Here is an 18884-nt window from a genome sequence, read left to right on the forward strand (position 1 = left end):
AAGGCTTGAAGATACAGCAACATAACCATAACTTATTACTTTATGAATTTTTATTTTGACCAATTTTCATATCCTTAGCTTTCCAGAGCCTGCTTTATTCCTCAGTATAGGAGACCTTTTTTTTTTTGCATGAGATTCAGTGTTGACTTGAAATCTCTATCAGGCTATGCTGCAGAGAAGTTGCAATGCTGATAAACTTGGAGCTAGTTTAATATTTTCATATCATTTTCTTGTTTTATTCAGCTTTCTGTCCATTGCCTTTTTAATTGAAGAGCATTGTATTGATGCCAAAGGCGTTTATTCACGCAAAAACTTCCAAAGTTCTGAGGACACGTTCTGTGCACTATACGCTCATTTTTTTCACAGCATGCATTGTCTCTGTGTAACAATGGTTTCCTTACAAAGTTTGATTTTGCTCTTAATGGTCATCAGTTTGGCTGTAGTAATGCAAAAGATCAGTGAAGTCATAGGATGTATACAGAAAAGCTGTAATTTTTTTAATATATAAAAGGAAGGTTAGTTACTGGGTCAACTGAAGCAGGTTGTTTATCTGTTTGCCTGATCTTAAGGAAGAGGACAATAATAATAAATGTTCTCCCGTTAAAAACTGTTTTTTCAAATACATGTTCATTACGACGTCCAACTTTCTCCAGTTACTTGCCCTTGTTCGTAGCCTGCTGTTACAATTTATCCATGATTGTGCGTTAACATGCATGAATACTTATGTGCTAAAGAACGGATTAAACTGATTCCTGGGGGTGGCTTTTTTTTTACACTGTGCACTCAGGCCTCTGACCTATATGAGGCCTGTTGGTGCTTTTGAGGTGACAGGTGTATAATAAGCTCCTTATGTGCATGAAAGACAAGCTTCTTATGTACATATTATAGGTGCTGATTTGTTTCATAGCTTAAACACTTTGTGTATATTGTCTGACAATTTAATTAGTACATGGCTTTATGTTTTACAGTGACTCTCAGATCTCAGAATTATACAGTTGTTCCTATTTTTCATGTATCCATCATTTAATTTTTATGATTATTATGTCTAACATTAATCTTCATATTTTTCATTTTTCAGGTGTAGGGAATCCTTTAAAGATATAGATCATTATTTTTAAAGTGATGTAAAAAAAACTTGAGAAAGCATCATAAAAAAGTTACTTGTAGTTTGTAGGACTATGTGTATTTATTTTAAATATAAGGGGTAGACTGTCATCTTTCAGCATACTGCTTTGAGTAACACTGTCATGATTTGGTTAGGTTAAATTTAAATTAGTTTTTAAATTTTACTTTGATAATTGATACAAAACAGTAACTATTTCCAGTTGAGGAACAGTTACACAAGTGCAATTGACCTTATCTTTAAGCTACTTAAATAATATATGTGACAGACACAAGCTGGTCATTTGAAACACTTGTCTGCATGACCAAGAATGTTACAATGCATTTTAAAGAATAGCTTATGCAAGAATATTGTAGACAGTTTCAAAGTATTATTAAGATTTGCATAAGCCAATAACAAGTGATGAGTGTACTAATAAAGATGTTGAGGCAATTACCCTTTTTTTTCAAAAGTTGTTGCAAGCATTACCATGAAGGTACATTTTGGTCTGGTTTTACATTTCCAATACTTTTGTAGTTTCCTACTGAAATCACTAATAACTGATGACTGACATAATAAATACAGAAGTTCTCTTGAGGTAGTCTGTTAATTCACTTGGCTTTCTTTGCATGAGCTTTGTGCAGTCTCCACAAGAAGCATCATGATCAAGTTAGAACCAATGATATTTTCCTGAGACAAGAACACTTTCACTAATAATAATTTTATTCGACATGTATCAGATTCATTAATGATCATGTTTAACATAAAATACAAATTTGCTTATATATACTAAACTAGCTTTTAAATAATAATGCCTTTGGCCAGCTTGTTAATACTAAGGTGAATTATATATGCAGTGTCGTAGTAAAAGCAGCTATTTCGCGTTCACTTTGAGATGAAAACACGTGTGAAGATAAACTGATTCGTATAAAACACTTATCTGTGACTTACTAGTATTAAAATAGTGTGGTGCTTTCACACAATCACTCACATAAATATCTTCGTCTGCCTGTTCATCAGGGCTTGTACTCATGAAGCATTTTTGTCCATCTTGTTAACCTACCCAGGTTGGTTAAATCAGCTACCTCCAGATATCATCAAAAAGTCTGTATGGACTCCAATGATTTTCTCAGCTGGTAGTTTACAGGACACCTGATAAATTTCTACAATGTAGGGTAAATGTGGCAGAGATGGTGACTGATTTAGTTCAACAGAAGCAAACACGGAATATGTTTCTAGACCTAACAAGTAACCTTGGACAGATAAAATGTTTATGTTGAATTCATAATTGGAGAGCAGCAGACACTATAAACAAATGAAACAGAAGTTTTCATTTAACATTGTGTCCTTTGGGGTCCACCGCTCCAACCTCTCTGCTTGTCATTTTCTGAATGAAAATAAATTAGCACTTTTATTGCCTAATGCTTCTTCAAGGAACATCACATGGTCAGAATGAATAAATTAATTGACTTACTGCATCTTCTTGCTCTTTAATATTAAAAAACAGTTTTTTTATTGTTGTTTTAAGTTTCCTGTCAGAGTAGCACCCTTTTTTAGCAGTTCTCACTACATCATTCAATTAATTAACTTCACCTGCTCAGTGGCTCATGAATCGAAAGTTTAGTTTTCCTGTCAGGGTAACTTAACTAGCTAGTTTCTTACCTAAATTAAGGAAATTTTACTCATGGATAAATTGCCAGTTGTTAGTATGAGTTCCAGATGTTTAAAACATTAGGAATATATTTTAACAAGTACTAACATGTCTTTCAACTGGGTAATGTGTTGACTTAGGATTGTTTGAAAAAGCATATCTCCTGTTGCTTTGATTTTCAGCGAGATTTGGACCATGACGACTTCCCCCCACCTCCATCACCCATTTCAGGCAGGAGACAAGCGATACCGCAACCACAACCACCGCCTCCTCCTCCTCCCCCTATTCCATCGTTTGTATGTAGCATGTGGAGAGTTTGTTCCCTTAGTTTGAGGAGTATTTCTGTCCCTTTTCTTCACATTTCTTCTTTACAATTGCTGTCGCTGTTGTCACTTACTAACCAGCTGTCTTGTACAGTTGTCTTGTGTGGTGACAGGAAAGAGAGTAGAGATATAAAGGATTGAATCCATTTAAGTACTAGATGGTAAAAATAGTTGAGATACAATTTGTTTTATCCTGACACCCTAACAGTTTAAAGTTTGGACTGTGAGGCATTGCTTCTGCTCATTGCGTACTTGAATGCAAGCACTGAAACACCAGTTGTTAGTTCTATCCAGTATATTACACTGCCACTGCTGCTTATGCATAGTGCATCTGGCATGTCATTAATAGCTGGCATTGTCATCTGCTGCACAGCTTTAAATATGTGTGGACTTTATCAACCTGCACCTATCACATATGCACAAAATGCATAGTAAGCATAATATTTGCATAAAGCACCCAGTCAGAGTGTATTTATTCATTAAACTATGCCAGTCATGAGGCAGTTACTTTATGACTTCATAAGCTACTGAAAACTTTTATCTGAATAGTTATCTTGACAGTAAAGTGGAATGGAACTCATTCAAGAGGATGTGCCTCTAAGATGTTGCACCACAAAGTATATAAATGATTATGTCTCTGGGCATTGCTGCTTGAGAACTGTAAAGTTGGTGTTATGGACTGCTACTCTGAAGTGTGGAAGGGCATCATCATTACTGATGAAAGCAAGATTGTAGGGAACAGGGCAGTTTTAAAGACTAGGACCACATGACAAATAATGAGAGCACACACTGGGCTGCCTTTGCAGCAAGTGAAGGGGTACAGGTGATATTGCTTTAAGCTGAGAGTTAGCTTCTGATGCATGCATGCTTTTTTGTTGCTGCTTCAATCATTTTATTCACTGGACTACAATGGAAATGAGTTTTTCGACTAAGAGAATAAAACAGGATGACACAAATTTCAGGTGATTACTTTGGGCAGCATTCTTTATTGTCATTGAAGGTACTTTATCAGCTGTAAGGAATGTCAACGAAATGCTGTTTGGAAATAGTATCTCACACATCTATAAGCATCATGTAACAGTTGTTTCAAATGTTCTTGAAATTGCTCCCAAGAAGTGGAATCCCAAAGGAGTGTTTATACATCTCACACTTGTTGTTGGCATGAAGATATTCTAGCTATTCTAGGTGCTTGTGTTTTGTTTTTTTTTCTTAAATCTACTGCTAATCCATCAATACGTGTTGATTTTTAGCTACATAAAGCAAATAATTGCTAACGTCATCTAAAAATCATTTAATCTAGTTTAAACTTCATTCCCTGGTTGTTTTTAACAATTTGAAAAAAATTTAGAAGTCTTTGTTTTAATTATGTTAAAGGGATAAGCAGCGCTGAAGATGACATAAACCATAATATTTACATTCCCTAACATGTTGAAAATGCAAATAGCTTTACTTAATTTGATAATTTTTTTCGTTGGTCTTTGGTAAGTGAATTGCTATTTATATATGCATGCAAATGTGTTTTGCTGACTTTAACAAAGTTTGGTGCTTGACTGCATAATTGCATGATGGGGTTATTGAATGTCATATGAGTTAAGGAGTTACATGAAATGTTTTCGTTGGGTTATCAGGGATATTATGCATGCTGCTGTCATCACCTCAAGGTTTTCCTTTGCAAACTATCATTAAGAAACATTACACAAAGCATCTTAATGGTATGGTTTAAAGTGCCTAGAGAAGTTGGTTGTCAGTGCTTTCATGGTGAAAGAGGTAATATAAGGCTATTGATGACTCATCAACTATTTCTGATTTTAGGAACAGAAATGGTTCCCTGTATGACTATACCATATTATTATTGACTGCTGTACCAGTTTTAAAGTTTTCCCTATAATCATGTGTTAAATTTTGGTCCTTACTTTTAGTTATGGTGTATACAGGAATTTGTTGACAAGAAATTAATGGTTTGACAACTGGGGTTGACCCTTTCTTGTCATGTAGACATGTACAGGCTTTGCTATAATGAATAGTTTTATGTTTATATGACTTTTGTGAAAACAGTATCATAGTTTACCTTTCCATGCTATGAATTCCCTGTATCAAGAAATCCTGCATCTACAGTATTTTTAGCATTCTTTAAATCTTCAGTGGATATTGGATTGCATGCTTAGGAGTGTCCTTTTATTTTCCATCTATGTCAACATATCAGGCTTTGTTGTTGAAATGATATTTTAATACAAAGCATTGTTAATGATATTTTAAAAGGATAATGTATTATTTTCATGTAATAAACGTGGAAGTGTTCAGAAAAATGTAGTTTAAACTGGTATGATCCAGCAGCTAAAGTGATAATTTATACATGGATTGTTTTCCTGAAGTATTGTCTTGAAGTAACAAGCAAGGAAGATGTTTATATATAGGCTATAATGAAACTTGACTTTTATGATTTAAATAATTAAAAATACTTTTTTTTCATGTAGCTTTCCAGTGAATCACAAGGTAAGAAGTTACATAAACTTTCCTTGAATATTATCCAGGTATAAAGTAATTTTAAAAAAGATATTAAGTACTGAGAAAAATTTTATCAGGGCTTAATTCTATTAGATTCCTACAAAAATAGTTCTGATGTCATCTTCTGAGTCAGTCTTTTGGAAGATAAAAGATTGCATGTAATAATATCATATTACTTGAAATGGAGAATTAGTGAGTGAAGCAATGGGTGTTTTAAACTCTGTTCACTTGTGTATTCACAAGTATATGTATGCATGTATTCATATTTGCATGGCTGGTGCAAAGTACTCTCAGAGATTTCTCTGTTGTGATTAACGAGTTTGTGTTATTACTTTGCAGATATATATGAGGTCTCTCCAGACATTGATGACGATGTAAGGGTCTCACAACCTCACTCCTGTATAAACACGCATTAATTCAGATACATATGTGCATAACATTAAATTGTTCATTATTGTTCAGGGGTAAGTTGGATTAGCTGATGAGATGAAACCTTCCGATTAACAAGATTCTTGGAATTCTTATAACCAGACAGGAATGTCCCATGAGACAGTATTTTAAATATTAGAAATTATACAGGAATACTTCATTTTTCAGTGGGGATTTTTTTTTTTTTGTTCTTTGACAATGTTCATTAGATAGTGTGTTCACAATTTGTTTTTGCTTTGTTTTGTCTGTTGCAGATACCATGTAAGTTGGAGTGTCTCTTTCCTGAATGTATCCATGGTAGCAAGATCTAAAGTGTCTTCTTTCCTTTTGTTTAAAAGAGTTTAGTTGTGTGACAAATAATTTATGAAAGTTTCAAAGAACTGAGGAATAGACAAGACAACTTTATTATGTCAGCATGTACACTGACAAAATCTTGTGCAAAATAAATCCTGTTCTAAAAAGAAGGTCAACAGAATGAAAACCCTATTATCATAACTTTGTCGAACCTTGAATAGGCAACAGCAAATTACGACACCCAAACATAGATAATTATGCACACATATGCTCACACACATACACACATGTTCTCATTCAAATACATGAAAAAATTACTTTTTTTTTCTTGACACACATGCAATCTTACATTTGCATATAGGCATCTGTACTACATACATAATAAACAGATGCACTCACTAACAGGTGGCAACATCACATTTTAGTATTCAGTAGTTGGATACCTTCTTATTTTAATAAGGGTGTAGGAGGCAGTTCTAAAGCATCTTGAGGAGGGTAGATGGGGACAGAGTAGTGAGCAGGGAGCTGTCTAACCTGGATGATTTTATCCAACCATAGATACTTATTCTATACAGCAGTTGTAGACTTTGGTAAAAGTTTTTCTCGAAAGGAAATTTTCATATTAATGCTTTTGATAGTCGTCACAGCTTTTTCTTTTCCATGGATAAGTGTAGGCTTCCACAGCAACAAGTGAGCCAACAGAACTTGCATGTTTTTTTAAGCCTTTGTGTTAAAGATTCTAGGATTAAACTTTTGTGGATTTTTTATGTGAGCAGGATGATTGAAAGAATGCTGAGTAAGAGGAAACAGTGTGGTCTTTAACCTCTAACAGTTTAGATTTCAATGTCACAATGTGCCATTTTATTTTACTTTCAATGCTTAAAATATTGGAAGATTGAAAGTGAAATTTTCTGTCTTTTTCTGTTTTTGACTTAGCAACACCACCACTACCACCGAAAGCAGACGTAAAGCCAGTAAAACTTCCCCCTAAAGTTCCAAACATGCCAGCAGGTGGCTTTCTAGTTGATCAGTCACAGATAAATGCCCTTAAAAACAAACTGAAAAAAGTATCTGGCCCAGACACTCCCAAAACTACTTCCCGTGATCCCAAGGAGTATAGTGACAATCATTCAATATCTGAACTGCACCAAAAATTCCAGCTAAAAGCAAAGCCCTCTGACACTCCGGACAAGCATGGTAAGCAATGTGTTTTCATCCTTTCTCTTACAAATGATTTTTGTCATCTTGCAATGTGTAATCATGGAGCTGTATTTAGTAACAGAATGTGCACACATGATTGTACATATAAGAGGGATCAGTCATTGCTGATTCTTCAATAATAATTCCCATTTAGCTAGCTCTAGATTTTCAGATTATCTCCTTTAGATTCTTCATCTCTGATGACTAGTTTAGGGTTTATTTGTACACAAGATTCCAAAGCTGTTGATGTTTAGTCACCTCACATTGTGTGTTATATGTATTATCCTGGTCAACCAAAAATGAAAACATTGCAGACATATTCTCAACTGGTCATATAAATTCTTCACCACGATTATACACTTCTTTTACTTTTTCCATTCACACTGTATATAAAACACAATGGAACTTTCTCCTTTCCATATCCACCACCTACTCACAATTGAATCCTTTAAACATCCACTGAAAAGACACCTGTTCCGTAAACAATTCTTCTAACAACCTTTCCCATAATGCTACTCCCTTTTCACACCCTTTCTTTTGCAATATCATGCTACTCTCAGCTCTTTTTCTTGTTATTTGGTTCCTCTTTGTGTTTTCTGTATTTGATTTTATTGTTCGTTTAGTACGCTTATTGATTCTTTTATAGTTCATATGTTATTTGTTTGTTTTCCTGTCCCTTGTATTCTGTCCATGTTTCGTTCTTGTTCTCAATCGCTAAGAGCATGGTCCTTAGGAGTGTGAGTGAGTATGCGCTTTACAAATTTTGCATTTATTATTATATGTCCAACTTATATGACCAACTGGTCACAAAATTTCTTCACCACCACATTACACCTTTTTTACTATTTTCATTCACTCTTTTCTCTTGTTGCCCTAGTTTAAATTTGATTTTTCTTTCTTAAAATGTTATACTTAAAAGTTTACCTAAGTGTCATGTTGTTTCAAGTAACTGGTGAGAAGGAACTAATTCCTAAATCCGAGCCAATAATCATATTGTGTAATTCAAATTCGGTCCTTCAGCTATTGGTATTTTGATCTTCTGTGCATAAAAGTCCAAACTATGACATCATTGTAGCATAACAGTATACATGGATGCAATTTGTATTCCCTTCCAGGATTTCAAGTTGTTTGCAGTGCTGTATTATATTACAGTGTTATTTCATTTTCTGTGCAATTCACTTAAAAGTTTTCCTTTTCACTGGGTAATGGGTCTGTGATTTTACTTTGTTTTATTTGTTAATTTTTATTTTATTTTTAAAAGTATTTTACCAACGCAAACTCTAATGATGTTTCAGAGACGTGCAGCTACTGTCATAGCTTTGCAGCTGCAAATGTTTGATGCAGAATTAATTTTTTTTAAATGTGGCCTGTTTATTCCAGATAGTACACCATTAAAGCCAGTAATTAAAGAAAAACCTGTGCTGCCACCTACTAAACCCTTGAAGGGATTGGGCAACCAAATAGGTGCTGGTTCCCCACCAGCCATTCTGAGTCCTACAGGAAATGCCTTGACAGAGGCAAAATCACAGACCAACTCTCACAGTTCTCCAGAAATTTCATTCTTACCAAAGCCAGATAAAGAAAACAAGGTTCTTTTTGATCATTTTCAAAAGCAATCTGCAGATAATACATGTAATGAAGCATTTTCAGAGAAAAGCCTATGTTATCCGTTAAAAACAACTTCATTACATGCTAACATTTTTTAATACTATTTATAATTCTTTTATGTAACTTATAACTTGATCCAGTAACTAACTGATTTTGCTTAGACTTCCAAACCTTCTAACTGGCATAATCATTTTCCTGCCTTAGCTGCTGCAAAAATTTGTAATAGCTTTAACTAAGCATTCTTGCAAGTGAGATTGCAAGCTCTTAAACGTGCGAATACTGTTCACAGTTATAAGAAAACAAAGTTAAGAAAAATAGCAGTCAGCTGATCTTGGCACGAAGGCCATGGTTAGAACCATTTGATGAAGATAAGAAATCAAGCCCTCAGAATGCTCCATCTAGCCTGAAACAAGTCACCACAATGTCTAGTGTCAACTTTTGTTAGCAAAACAACCTTGGATTAACAACTTTATATTAGAGAAGGGTCTTATGTGATATATATTAAGAGGTGGCTCAGATTTCAAGGTCCAATTGAGTGCAGTGTTTTCCCAAGTAAGTCGATCTAGTTCCCTTTGAGATTCATGTTCTAGCTGCCAAAAATGTGCAAAGGGTCCCCATAACATGATAATCTGCTTCGCTTTATTCTGACCACCTCAACTTCCAGATGGCTTATCTTTCTCTCTCTTTCACTCTCTCATACACACTGTGTGCAGCCTCATATAAGCAACTTCTGTAAGCCACCACTTGCTTTGCTTCTTAATCTGTATGCTGCCTCTTGCATTTAATAAGCAAACATTTCAAACTCTTTGTCACAGTGGTACTGAATTCCAAGGAAAGGTAATGTAAACACGAAGATTTAAATTTGTTAAATGACTGTGAATCTAAAACATCACTATTAATGTCACTTTTAACCGGATTTCAGTAAAAAAAAAAAAAAAAAATTAATAAATAAAACGGGAACAGTTTCAGGCATTTTCTTCATCAATAATATAGAAAAAGGTGTCTTTCTCAGGTGTTTCTTCAAAAGTCAGAAGTCTCTACCACAAATGGTGGTTCTCACAGCTGAGTATGTGTACCTAAAAAAAATTTTGATGTGTCACTTATGTGTTTTCACATCTTTGCTGCAGCTATCACAAGAGCCTAGGGGAAAAGAAACATTTTTCTGCAAATCTTAATAATGATTTCTCTTTCAGCATGTGCAACACCCTCAGATGTTGAATATCTTACCAAACAGTCTTTTGTCAGAGCATTTCATTTACATGTATTATGCTTTTCAGCACCTCGGGTTGGTCTGACACTGCTTATCAACCTGCAATATAACCTTTAGGCATACAGCGATACCTCGGTTCTCGAACATAATTCGTTCCGGGAGGACGGTCGAGAACCAAATTGTTCGAGAACCGAAGCAATGAAACCCATAGGAAATAATGGAAACTGGATTAATTCGTTCCAAGCCCCAGAAAATGCCTATTTACTGGCCTAATTTGTATATAATATGTAGAAAAACATGAGTCTCAACAAGAAAATAAGAAATAAAAGTGTATTTATTAAAACAAAAAAAAAATGTACTGTACAGTACTGTACAGTACAGTACAGTAAATTGTGTTTCATTTACTGTAGCCTGTACCAACTTTATGCAGGAGGGAATGAATGTGGAGGGAGGAGGGAAGAGGGATGGTTATTGTTTTTGAAGGGGAGTCCTCTTCAATAAAAACAGAGGGTAACTGCTCTCGGGTGTTTCTGTTCTCTGTATCTTTGCTGAGGAGAATCAGAATCTTGCTCTGCAGTTGCTTGTCTGATTTCTTTACGGAAGAATTTGTCAATTGTTTGCTGTTTTTTTCTCCTTTGCAAAATTTTGCGGGAAAGTGGACATAACATTGTCATTAAAAAATGTTAACTGCTCTATTTGCTACCACTCAGGGTGATGTTGTTCAACAAATTTGCGATTTCTGCCCATTTTGCACACATTTCATGACTCTGTCTCTGCACTCACACAAGCAAGGCGCGCTGGGCCGAATGAACGCCATTCGGCTCAACTCGGCTCATCTCGGACTTTCGGATGTTCGAGTTCCAAATATTTGTTCGGATTCCAAGACAAAATTTTCTCGAATTTCCTGGTCGAATACCGATTTGGTCGAAAGTCAAGGCGTTCGAGAACCGAGGTATCACTGTATTTGACTGAAAGTGATAAATTCTGCTTGACTCTAGTCTACAGAAAAATCACACGGTTAACATGCAGGTGATCACAGAAATATAAGTCACACTAGCAAATGTCAGTTTTTAAGTCAAAATTCTAGTCATTCATTTATTTTCTCAGTAATTGTTTAGATGTTTGGCTTCAGTTGCCCCCCCCCAACCTCCCGCCTCTCCCATGATATGATAAGGGTTCTTTTTTTCATCTGTGCTTTCCACAACTACACACACTTGTGAAAATCTCCAAGTAGAATTTTTCACTTTCAGTTTTTGGTCTGTAGAAAACAGTTTTGTAACACTAAGACTGTGTGTCTTTCCTTTGTATGGTTTCATATTAAACAATGAGTACTCACTTTGCTTTGCTCCCTGCTTTGAAGCTTTGAGAGTGCAGATGAACTCACCCCAAGATCTCAACATGGCCAGCCTCAGCAGCAGTGCAAGCAGCAGCCTCACCAACATGTCTGGGAGCTCATCTTTCCTTCAGCATGACTTGGAGTATCCACAACTTCCCCCACGGCACTCCAATCTCACTTCTCCCCTCAGCATGACTAACCCTGACAAGACCAGCTCATCAGCTGAAACTTCCAGTCCACCTGTCCATAAAAATGTGCGCTTCAGTAGTTCATCATTACCAGATGTGATTCTGCTCCCACAGTTTAGCTTCTGTATTTTTTAGCTGTAGGCAAATTTTGGCTCTAATTTTAGTTCTTCTGTGTAGACTCATTACTCCAAACTTTTACCAGTTCCAAACCTTAACTGTAGTATTATGATAGTAAGAGGGGCAAACCTTGTCTAAACTGACAAATGTTAAAGTATGACTATGAATTTAGCCCATACTTTATCCGGCCATTTTTTGTTGTTCTCTTAGCAGCAACCAAAACACTTTTCTTCATTCCCCCACCTGCCCACTGTCTACATTTCCAGCAGGCTGCTAGGCTGGGAAACTGCATCCTGGCCATCAGTGTGTCCAAAACTCCCCAAATTTATAAAACCATCATTGATAATGTAAAAGGAATTTGAGCTGATGACACATTTTTTAATTCCACTGATTTCTGCATATGATATAAACGCCTGATTTGTATTGTAGATGCCTGTTGCCTCTCCCAGTTGCCTGACTTATATTTATCTGCTAGTTGCTGTATAGTAGTTAATAGTGGTCAAAATTATGTTGACTTGAGCTGCATGATATATCTTGCTAATATTGTGCATGTACACATTTTTCTTTCATTTCTTTATGCATAGCTGCACATCATACTAGTGCAGTACTTCAGCTAGTTCCAGAAGTCCCATGTTTATATCCATGCTGGACAGTGCTTAATAAACATGTTAATGCACTAACAGACCAATCAATATATATGTTGCATTAAAATTATGTATTTTAATTTTTTAAATAATTTTATGAATTTAAATTATTTTTATTGTGGATGGGTAGTAAACTGCTTAAATTTGTCAAAAATATTTAGAAGAATTTTGGGTTTAGCTATTTATTGTATCAAAGTATGATGAATTTGAATAAAGAATTAATATATGAGAGGAACCATCTTATTCCCTGATGACTAATGAAAGTTAAATATCTCATTTTAGAATGCTCTTATGCCTCTGCCTCCACTTCCATCTGTAACCAAGATGCCAAATGCAGTGCAGCCATCAGTGTCAAAGCAAGAATACACCGACGATAACCCTGAAGAGATTTATGATGATGCCTCTTCATCAGTGAGAGCTGTTAAAACTTTTTGATTGTATTATACCAATTGTGTCAGCACACAGATTCAATAGCACAAACAAGTTGTGACCTAAGAAATATATCTAAATCAGTATTTTTATGAGCTTTGTTTTTTGTACCCCCTTTACAGTGAAGAGCAGGTCGTGAACCCAGAATAGAAAACCCAAAGCTAAATAAATGTTTGGCATGTCCTTTTTAAGCCTCTTTAATGCATAGTTTATAAGCATAGCTAATGTAGATAACTTGGAAACTGTTCCATCAACAGCTGAACTGTTTCCGTAAACAACCTGGTGCACACAAATCCTTCCACAGTGGTAATAGGTAGCTGCAGGCACAGCAGAAAAGTACTGCTCAGAGAGACTGGATAATTTGCACCTTGGAAACACACCCATTCTTCCCACCTCAGCCATCCAGACATATCACTTTGCTCAACATATCATATGGAATGCGCAGAGGTGGCTTTGGAGATTGGACGTAGGCTAGTTTTACCTGGGCCACCATATACCCGAACTGTTTTCGCTTACTTATAGCTGTCTTTTTCAGGATTGGTTGGACAGATTTGACTGGTATCATGGGCCAATAGACCGTAAAGAGGGGGAGGCAAGGGTAAAAAGTATTGGAAAAGTAAGTGCTCTATCATTTCTGTTGTCACAACATGAAGCTGACTTTAAACAATTTTTAAAACAGGGCCATTGTCCTAAGTATACTCTGTCTCATTCTCTACCTTCTTTGCCACAAGGCTATAATCTACTTATTAAGAAAGAGGTTCTTTGAAGAAAAAAAAATATTCTTGATAAATATGGAAGTAAAACAGCTTTGGCTTAAGTAGTAGGGAGAGAGTTGAGGAAATGCACATTTTGATATTTGTCAGTTTGGAATCATGCTGACCTCAAATGCCCTAATCAATTTTAGGATCTGACATTTCTAGGTCGAGAAATTTGGGTTGGTCCTTACTATTTCTCAATGTGGCAGGTTGCTCAGGTTACCAGGGAGTTTTATTTAACACTTTTGGATCTAGAGGAAAGTGCCATAAAAGTAGCCTAGACATTTACTTACTAGAATGTCACATATATAGTTTAATTCTTACTAGGTTATGGGTATTGAGAAGGGCTTTCTGTCTTGGCAGTTTCAGTAGAAATATTGTGTATATCAGAATGTTGATTAGGAAAACTGAAAAAGGCACTAAAATTAACAAGTGATTAATACATTTATTTAGCTAGTTAAATTTCACTATTTTTTGTTTAAAGAAAGAAAATGTTTGGATGAAGTGGTTAACAGTGTTTGCACTCTATTCATTTCACATAAAATATCATCATGTTACGAACAAACTATTCCGATGTTCAACATGCACATTAACTACCACACCCCCCCTCCCGGCACGCATACATGCTGTTATTTTGTGTATTTCATTTACTGTTGTTTAACCTCTTACTATTTGTATGTCCATAGAATGATACGTGGGCAGATATATTGATCAGTGGGCTGGTTGATGGATAGATAAATCAATCATTTGTTGACAACCTTAAGATACTGTTGGCTTAAATATTTTACTCCATTTCAGGATGGGACCTATCTGGTTCGCATCAGCACCAAAAATGCGAAATTTCCCTACACACTTGTAGTCCTACTCAAAGGTCATGTTAGCAATCTGCACATTCGTTTGAGAAATGATAAAAAGTATGCACTTGGAGATGAAAAGGATGATGAACTGGTATGAAGTGTAGTTTTGGTCTGGTTTCATAAAAGAAGTATGAATCAATCAAATGATCTCTTGAAAAAAAATTAGTTACAGTTATTGATATGATAATCAGTTGTTTCCTTTTAAATGCTGAAATACTTATATTTCTGACAATAACTGACAACAAAAATGCTGTTTGATTATATTATATATGTGTGATTTGGTAAAAATGTTTTAGTAGAAGTTTCATTTGAGATAAGTGCTATTTTGAATGTCATTTTCTGCAACAGCCATTTTTTAAAAAAGATAAAGTAGGTTTATTATTCAGTATTCATTTGACTGACTTAAATACTGAATAACAAACGCTGCTTTATCTTTAAAAAAATCCTTGAGCATTTAGATAGACATGACTAGTGGAGCTACCTAACTTTCAACTGTTTTGTTTGTTTCAGGCTTTTAATGACATTCCAGAAATGATCAGTCATCACAAGAAGCATCATGTTCTCTTGATGGGAAATATAAAATCTCAGGTCACACTGCAGCAGACCCCACCAAAGAAGTGATCTGTCACTTGAGTCTTTTGGCTTCTTCTTGTGGAAGATCATGATTCTGATAGTCACAGGTAGCACAGCCTGCTTTTCTGCTACTGGTAGACACGAAGTCTTTTTCAGCGTTACGCCTGATGGAGCATGTAGCCATGGCTAGGTGGTTACAGCCTTGAGACAGGAGCACATAATGTGTTACCTGCTTGAGCTGTAAGTGTGTTAGGTACTTGCTGAAACTAGGTGTGTGATTCATCCTAGTTTCCTTTATCAATCTATATTTTGTGAACTGTCAATCTTTACAATCAAAAATGGCTTTTTGATCTCATAGAAACTAACTTTTGCACGTAATTATTATGGACAAAAATTAGTCCTGTTCTTCCATTCAGTCTGGCATATACACATTATAATCTTACAACATAGCTGCTCACCCAAGGGTCTACAGCTCCATTCATTTCGATGATAAAAATTATTCATGTTTTGGTTTCAGAAATGGTATTTTACCACTCATGTTGTTTGCAACAACCTTTTAAAAATGCATTTATTATCAATTAGGAACAAACAAAAAAAATTCAACTTTTTAAAAGAGGAATTGGTTTTTGTATGCAGAAACAGTTTCATGTAAAGTACACTATGAATACTTTATTTCTGAAGCTTAGACATTTTGCTCAAAGACAAAACTGTTTTAAAAGGTGTCAAATACTGATGGAAAACTCTGTTTTTAACCTTTATTTGTAGCATGTTTACAGTTGGAAGAGAGAAAGAGAGTTCTAAATTTTGATCTTCATCAAATCTGTTCTAGCCTGAAAATTGGTATACACCATTAAAGCAGTTCTTCTAGTTTTAAACTTTAATTCATTGAGATGATATATTTTAGTGGAATTTTTTTCTGTCACTGTTTCACAGTTAACTATATGAGTAGATTAAATTTCTTCATCTCTTGTCATGATCTAGGTAACCTATTTGGGTACCACTGCTAGACACACACACAAATCGATGACACAGTTAAAGTGTGAGCAGGACGCGCCAATCAAATTTTTCAAGTTATTTGTTAAAAGTGATTGGTGCGTAAAGAAATGGAAAGTGGTCTGTATTTCTCAATCAAGGCCACACGCAGAAGCAAATAAAGACATTCTGTACTCTATATATGACCTTTTCTCATTATTAAAAATAAGCTTAATATTTTGCATGCACCAGAAAATAATAAAATCATAAGTATATAAAAATGGTTTGGTGAAGAAGAAATATATGTGTTACATGCATCTTTGTATGAGTGTGTGCACACATGCATATCTCCACACTTTCATATGTCTACATTTGTGTTAACGTTTAGGCAAGATGTGTGTATATGGACACTAACATTTTATGTGCACAATTTTTGGCTATTATTGTGCAAAAATGTTTAACATGCTTTTTATAATAATAGCAAACAGTTTTGCACAATAGGTTATATTATACATTGAGTGTTAAATCCAGTTTGCTCACCATACGGCAAGAATGTCTGGATAATAATATTTGCACAATATGCTTTTATATTTAATCATTTGAAAAACATATATCATACAAATTTCTTTTGGAAATATTACATCTTGCATTTCCATTTATTGATTATATTTAAGGTCCTAAGCATTCACAAATAATATGAAAACTTTGCTGAAGAATTTTTGTCGCTTAGAATTTCAAAGTTGACATGCAGCAGAATCTTTTCCCCTCCACCAATCACTCATTTCCATTTATTATCCAACCCAGCCAGCGCTAATAATCTCCAGAAAAATCCAGAAAGTAATGTGGCCAGAAAGAGGATCCTTACCTCATATCCAGGAGCGTATGTTTTTGTTCAGTTTTCTGGGTTTTTTAATTTTCCTTTGATGTCTGATTTGTTGTAAATGTTTCAATCTGTCTGCATGTGTATGCTTTCAAGACTGACCTGAATTTTTTTTAAATTTCATTTACGATTAAAAGAAATGACTTGGTACTATGTGACTATGTAATTTATGAAAGTCAATAAAATGGCCACACATGTTTTTGAAAGTGGTGATGTTTCAGGTGAAGTGCAGTTGTTACTGGTGCTACTTTTGCATTTCAGGAAGTAATATTGATGTGAAAGTTCCAACCCCCATCATTACTGCTTTTTTCAAGTGTAGCATTTAAAAAAAGATATAAACATAATAAAATAACTCACAATGAAATGTGCTATTGATCCTATATAAAGGACCCTGAGAGTTGTTTTGGGGTGTCAGCTGAATGTGTAATGCTTAACAGTTCTCAGGAAATCAATAAATCATTACACAGACATAATGAAACATTTTGTTAACAAAAACCAACAACAGTCAGTGCACAAGATGCACAATATCTTGTTTGGAGAGAAGCCATTCATTTTAACACAATTGCTACAGTTTATAAATATTTTCATATGCTTTGCTCTGGGCTGAACGAGAATGAAAGTTTCATGTGGCATAAGAATAAGGCAAATAACAAAACAACCCAAGCATGCTGTTAGTCATTCCAGTTTTGTGATAAAATGGTGCAAACTGTCCAATATACCTCCATACTTGTAATAATGTAGTACAATAGTTGCTTCTATTGCATATATAATTTCATGCAAGTGGATTTCACAGACAGGTTTATCATATACGAATATTGCTGTATCTATCAGATTATGATAAAAATATCTGTATTGTATTTTATTTAACACATGCTGGTAGTGCTGAATAAATATCCCAGAGAATCCTTTGAAGAGTGCACAGGCATGACAAAACAAAATTTAAAACACATTACTACCACCTCAATGTAAGAGTTTTAAGGATGCACATTCATGCATAGATACAAGACCATGTAGCGTTCTAAGCGACCGCAGTATATAAACAGTATACAAAATTAGGACATCAAGGGAGCATCCACTCTGATAAGCAAGTGTAATAAAACTCTACCCAGAGTTCAGTCACGACTATGAGTCATGTTGCAGTCTGCCTGCCTGTGGCCTTGAGTCAGAATTTTATTATTCCTCATTTTTTTCAAGTTGGAACATCAAATAATATTCTGACAGATATTTGCTATAGGGGATGCTTTGGAAGATGTCTGTTTCTTCATGCTTTTCCATAAAAACCATTTTCTAGTCAGGGTCAGTGCCCCAGGCTAAGAACAAGTGATGATCGAGTCCCGCCCTATCCACTTCCCCTGCCAAAATGTACACATGCAGCAGTTAATTTGTCTGTTCAGTTCATCAAATTGAGGTTTAAAAAACTTGCTTTTTTCTCGTTGCCCTGTAATTTTTATTACTAGTTATTTCTGTAGAAGCTGTCTGAAGTCATGCTCAGTGGATATGGTGATCATCCAAAGCAGCTTTTCTTGCAACATTGTCGATGTCCGACAATTTTTAATTAATTTTCACTTTGAGAAATTTAGCACTTCACTGGCTGCTGGAAGGCTAATAAAATTCTGGGTGACACTGCAGATGTGGATAATACCAGATGTATTTATAACAATTTTTCACAGTATGGCATAATAAATCATATTTATCAATCTCATTACTTACACTATCTTTTTATATGACATCCGATGACTTATAAAAAAGAGGCAGACATTCTTGATGCCCCTGCCAGAGCCAGTTGCTGAATTCCTCAACAGAGAAAATCA

General features: G+C 35.1%; 1 protein-coding gene across 15 annotated transcripts in view; it reads left to right on the top strand.

Moving 5' to 3' along the window:
* Positions 1 to 17437, top strand: part of LOC112565092 (WAS/WASL-interacting protein family member 1-like) — a 38299-nt gene extending 20862 nt beyond the window's left edge. For 11 of the 15 annotated variants that reach the window (XM_025240353.1, XM_025240359.1, XM_025240356.1 and 8 more), the window contains 10 exons: positions 2936 to 3049; positions 5551 to 5569; positions 5921 to 5955; positions 6265 to 6271; positions 7241 to 7501; positions 11683 to 11912; positions 12890 to 13018; positions 13572 to 13652; positions 14590 to 14739; positions 15159 to 17437. In XM_025240353.1, coding sequence (XP_025096138.1) covers positions 2936 to 3049; positions 5551 to 5569; positions 5921 to 5955; positions 6265 to 6271; positions 7241 to 7501; positions 11683 to 11912; positions 12890 to 13018; positions 13572 to 13652; positions 14590 to 14739; positions 15159 to 15269 — 1137 coding nt within the window. In that variant the 3' untranslated portion in view covers positions 15270 to 17437. Of the gene's footprint in view, positions 1 to 2935; positions 3050 to 5550; positions 5570 to 5920; positions 5956 to 6264; positions 6272 to 7240; positions 7502 to 8884; positions 9094 to 11682; positions 11913 to 12889; positions 13019 to 13571; positions 13653 to 14589; positions 14740 to 15158 lie in introns of all 15 variants that reach the window. The other 4 variants (XM_025240357.1, XM_025240364.1, XM_025240361.1 and 1 more) reach the window with 3 other exon arrangements.
* Positions 17438 to 18884: the final 1447 nt, after the last annotated feature.

This window comes from Pomacea canaliculata, linkage group LG5 (assembly GCF_003073045.1).
Source record: "Pomacea canaliculata isolate SZHN2017 linkage group LG5, ASM307304v1, whole genome shotgun sequence".
NCBI classification, from domain to species: domain Eukaryota; kingdom Metazoa; phylum Mollusca; class Gastropoda; order Architaenioglossa; family Ampullariidae; genus Pomacea; species Pomacea canaliculata.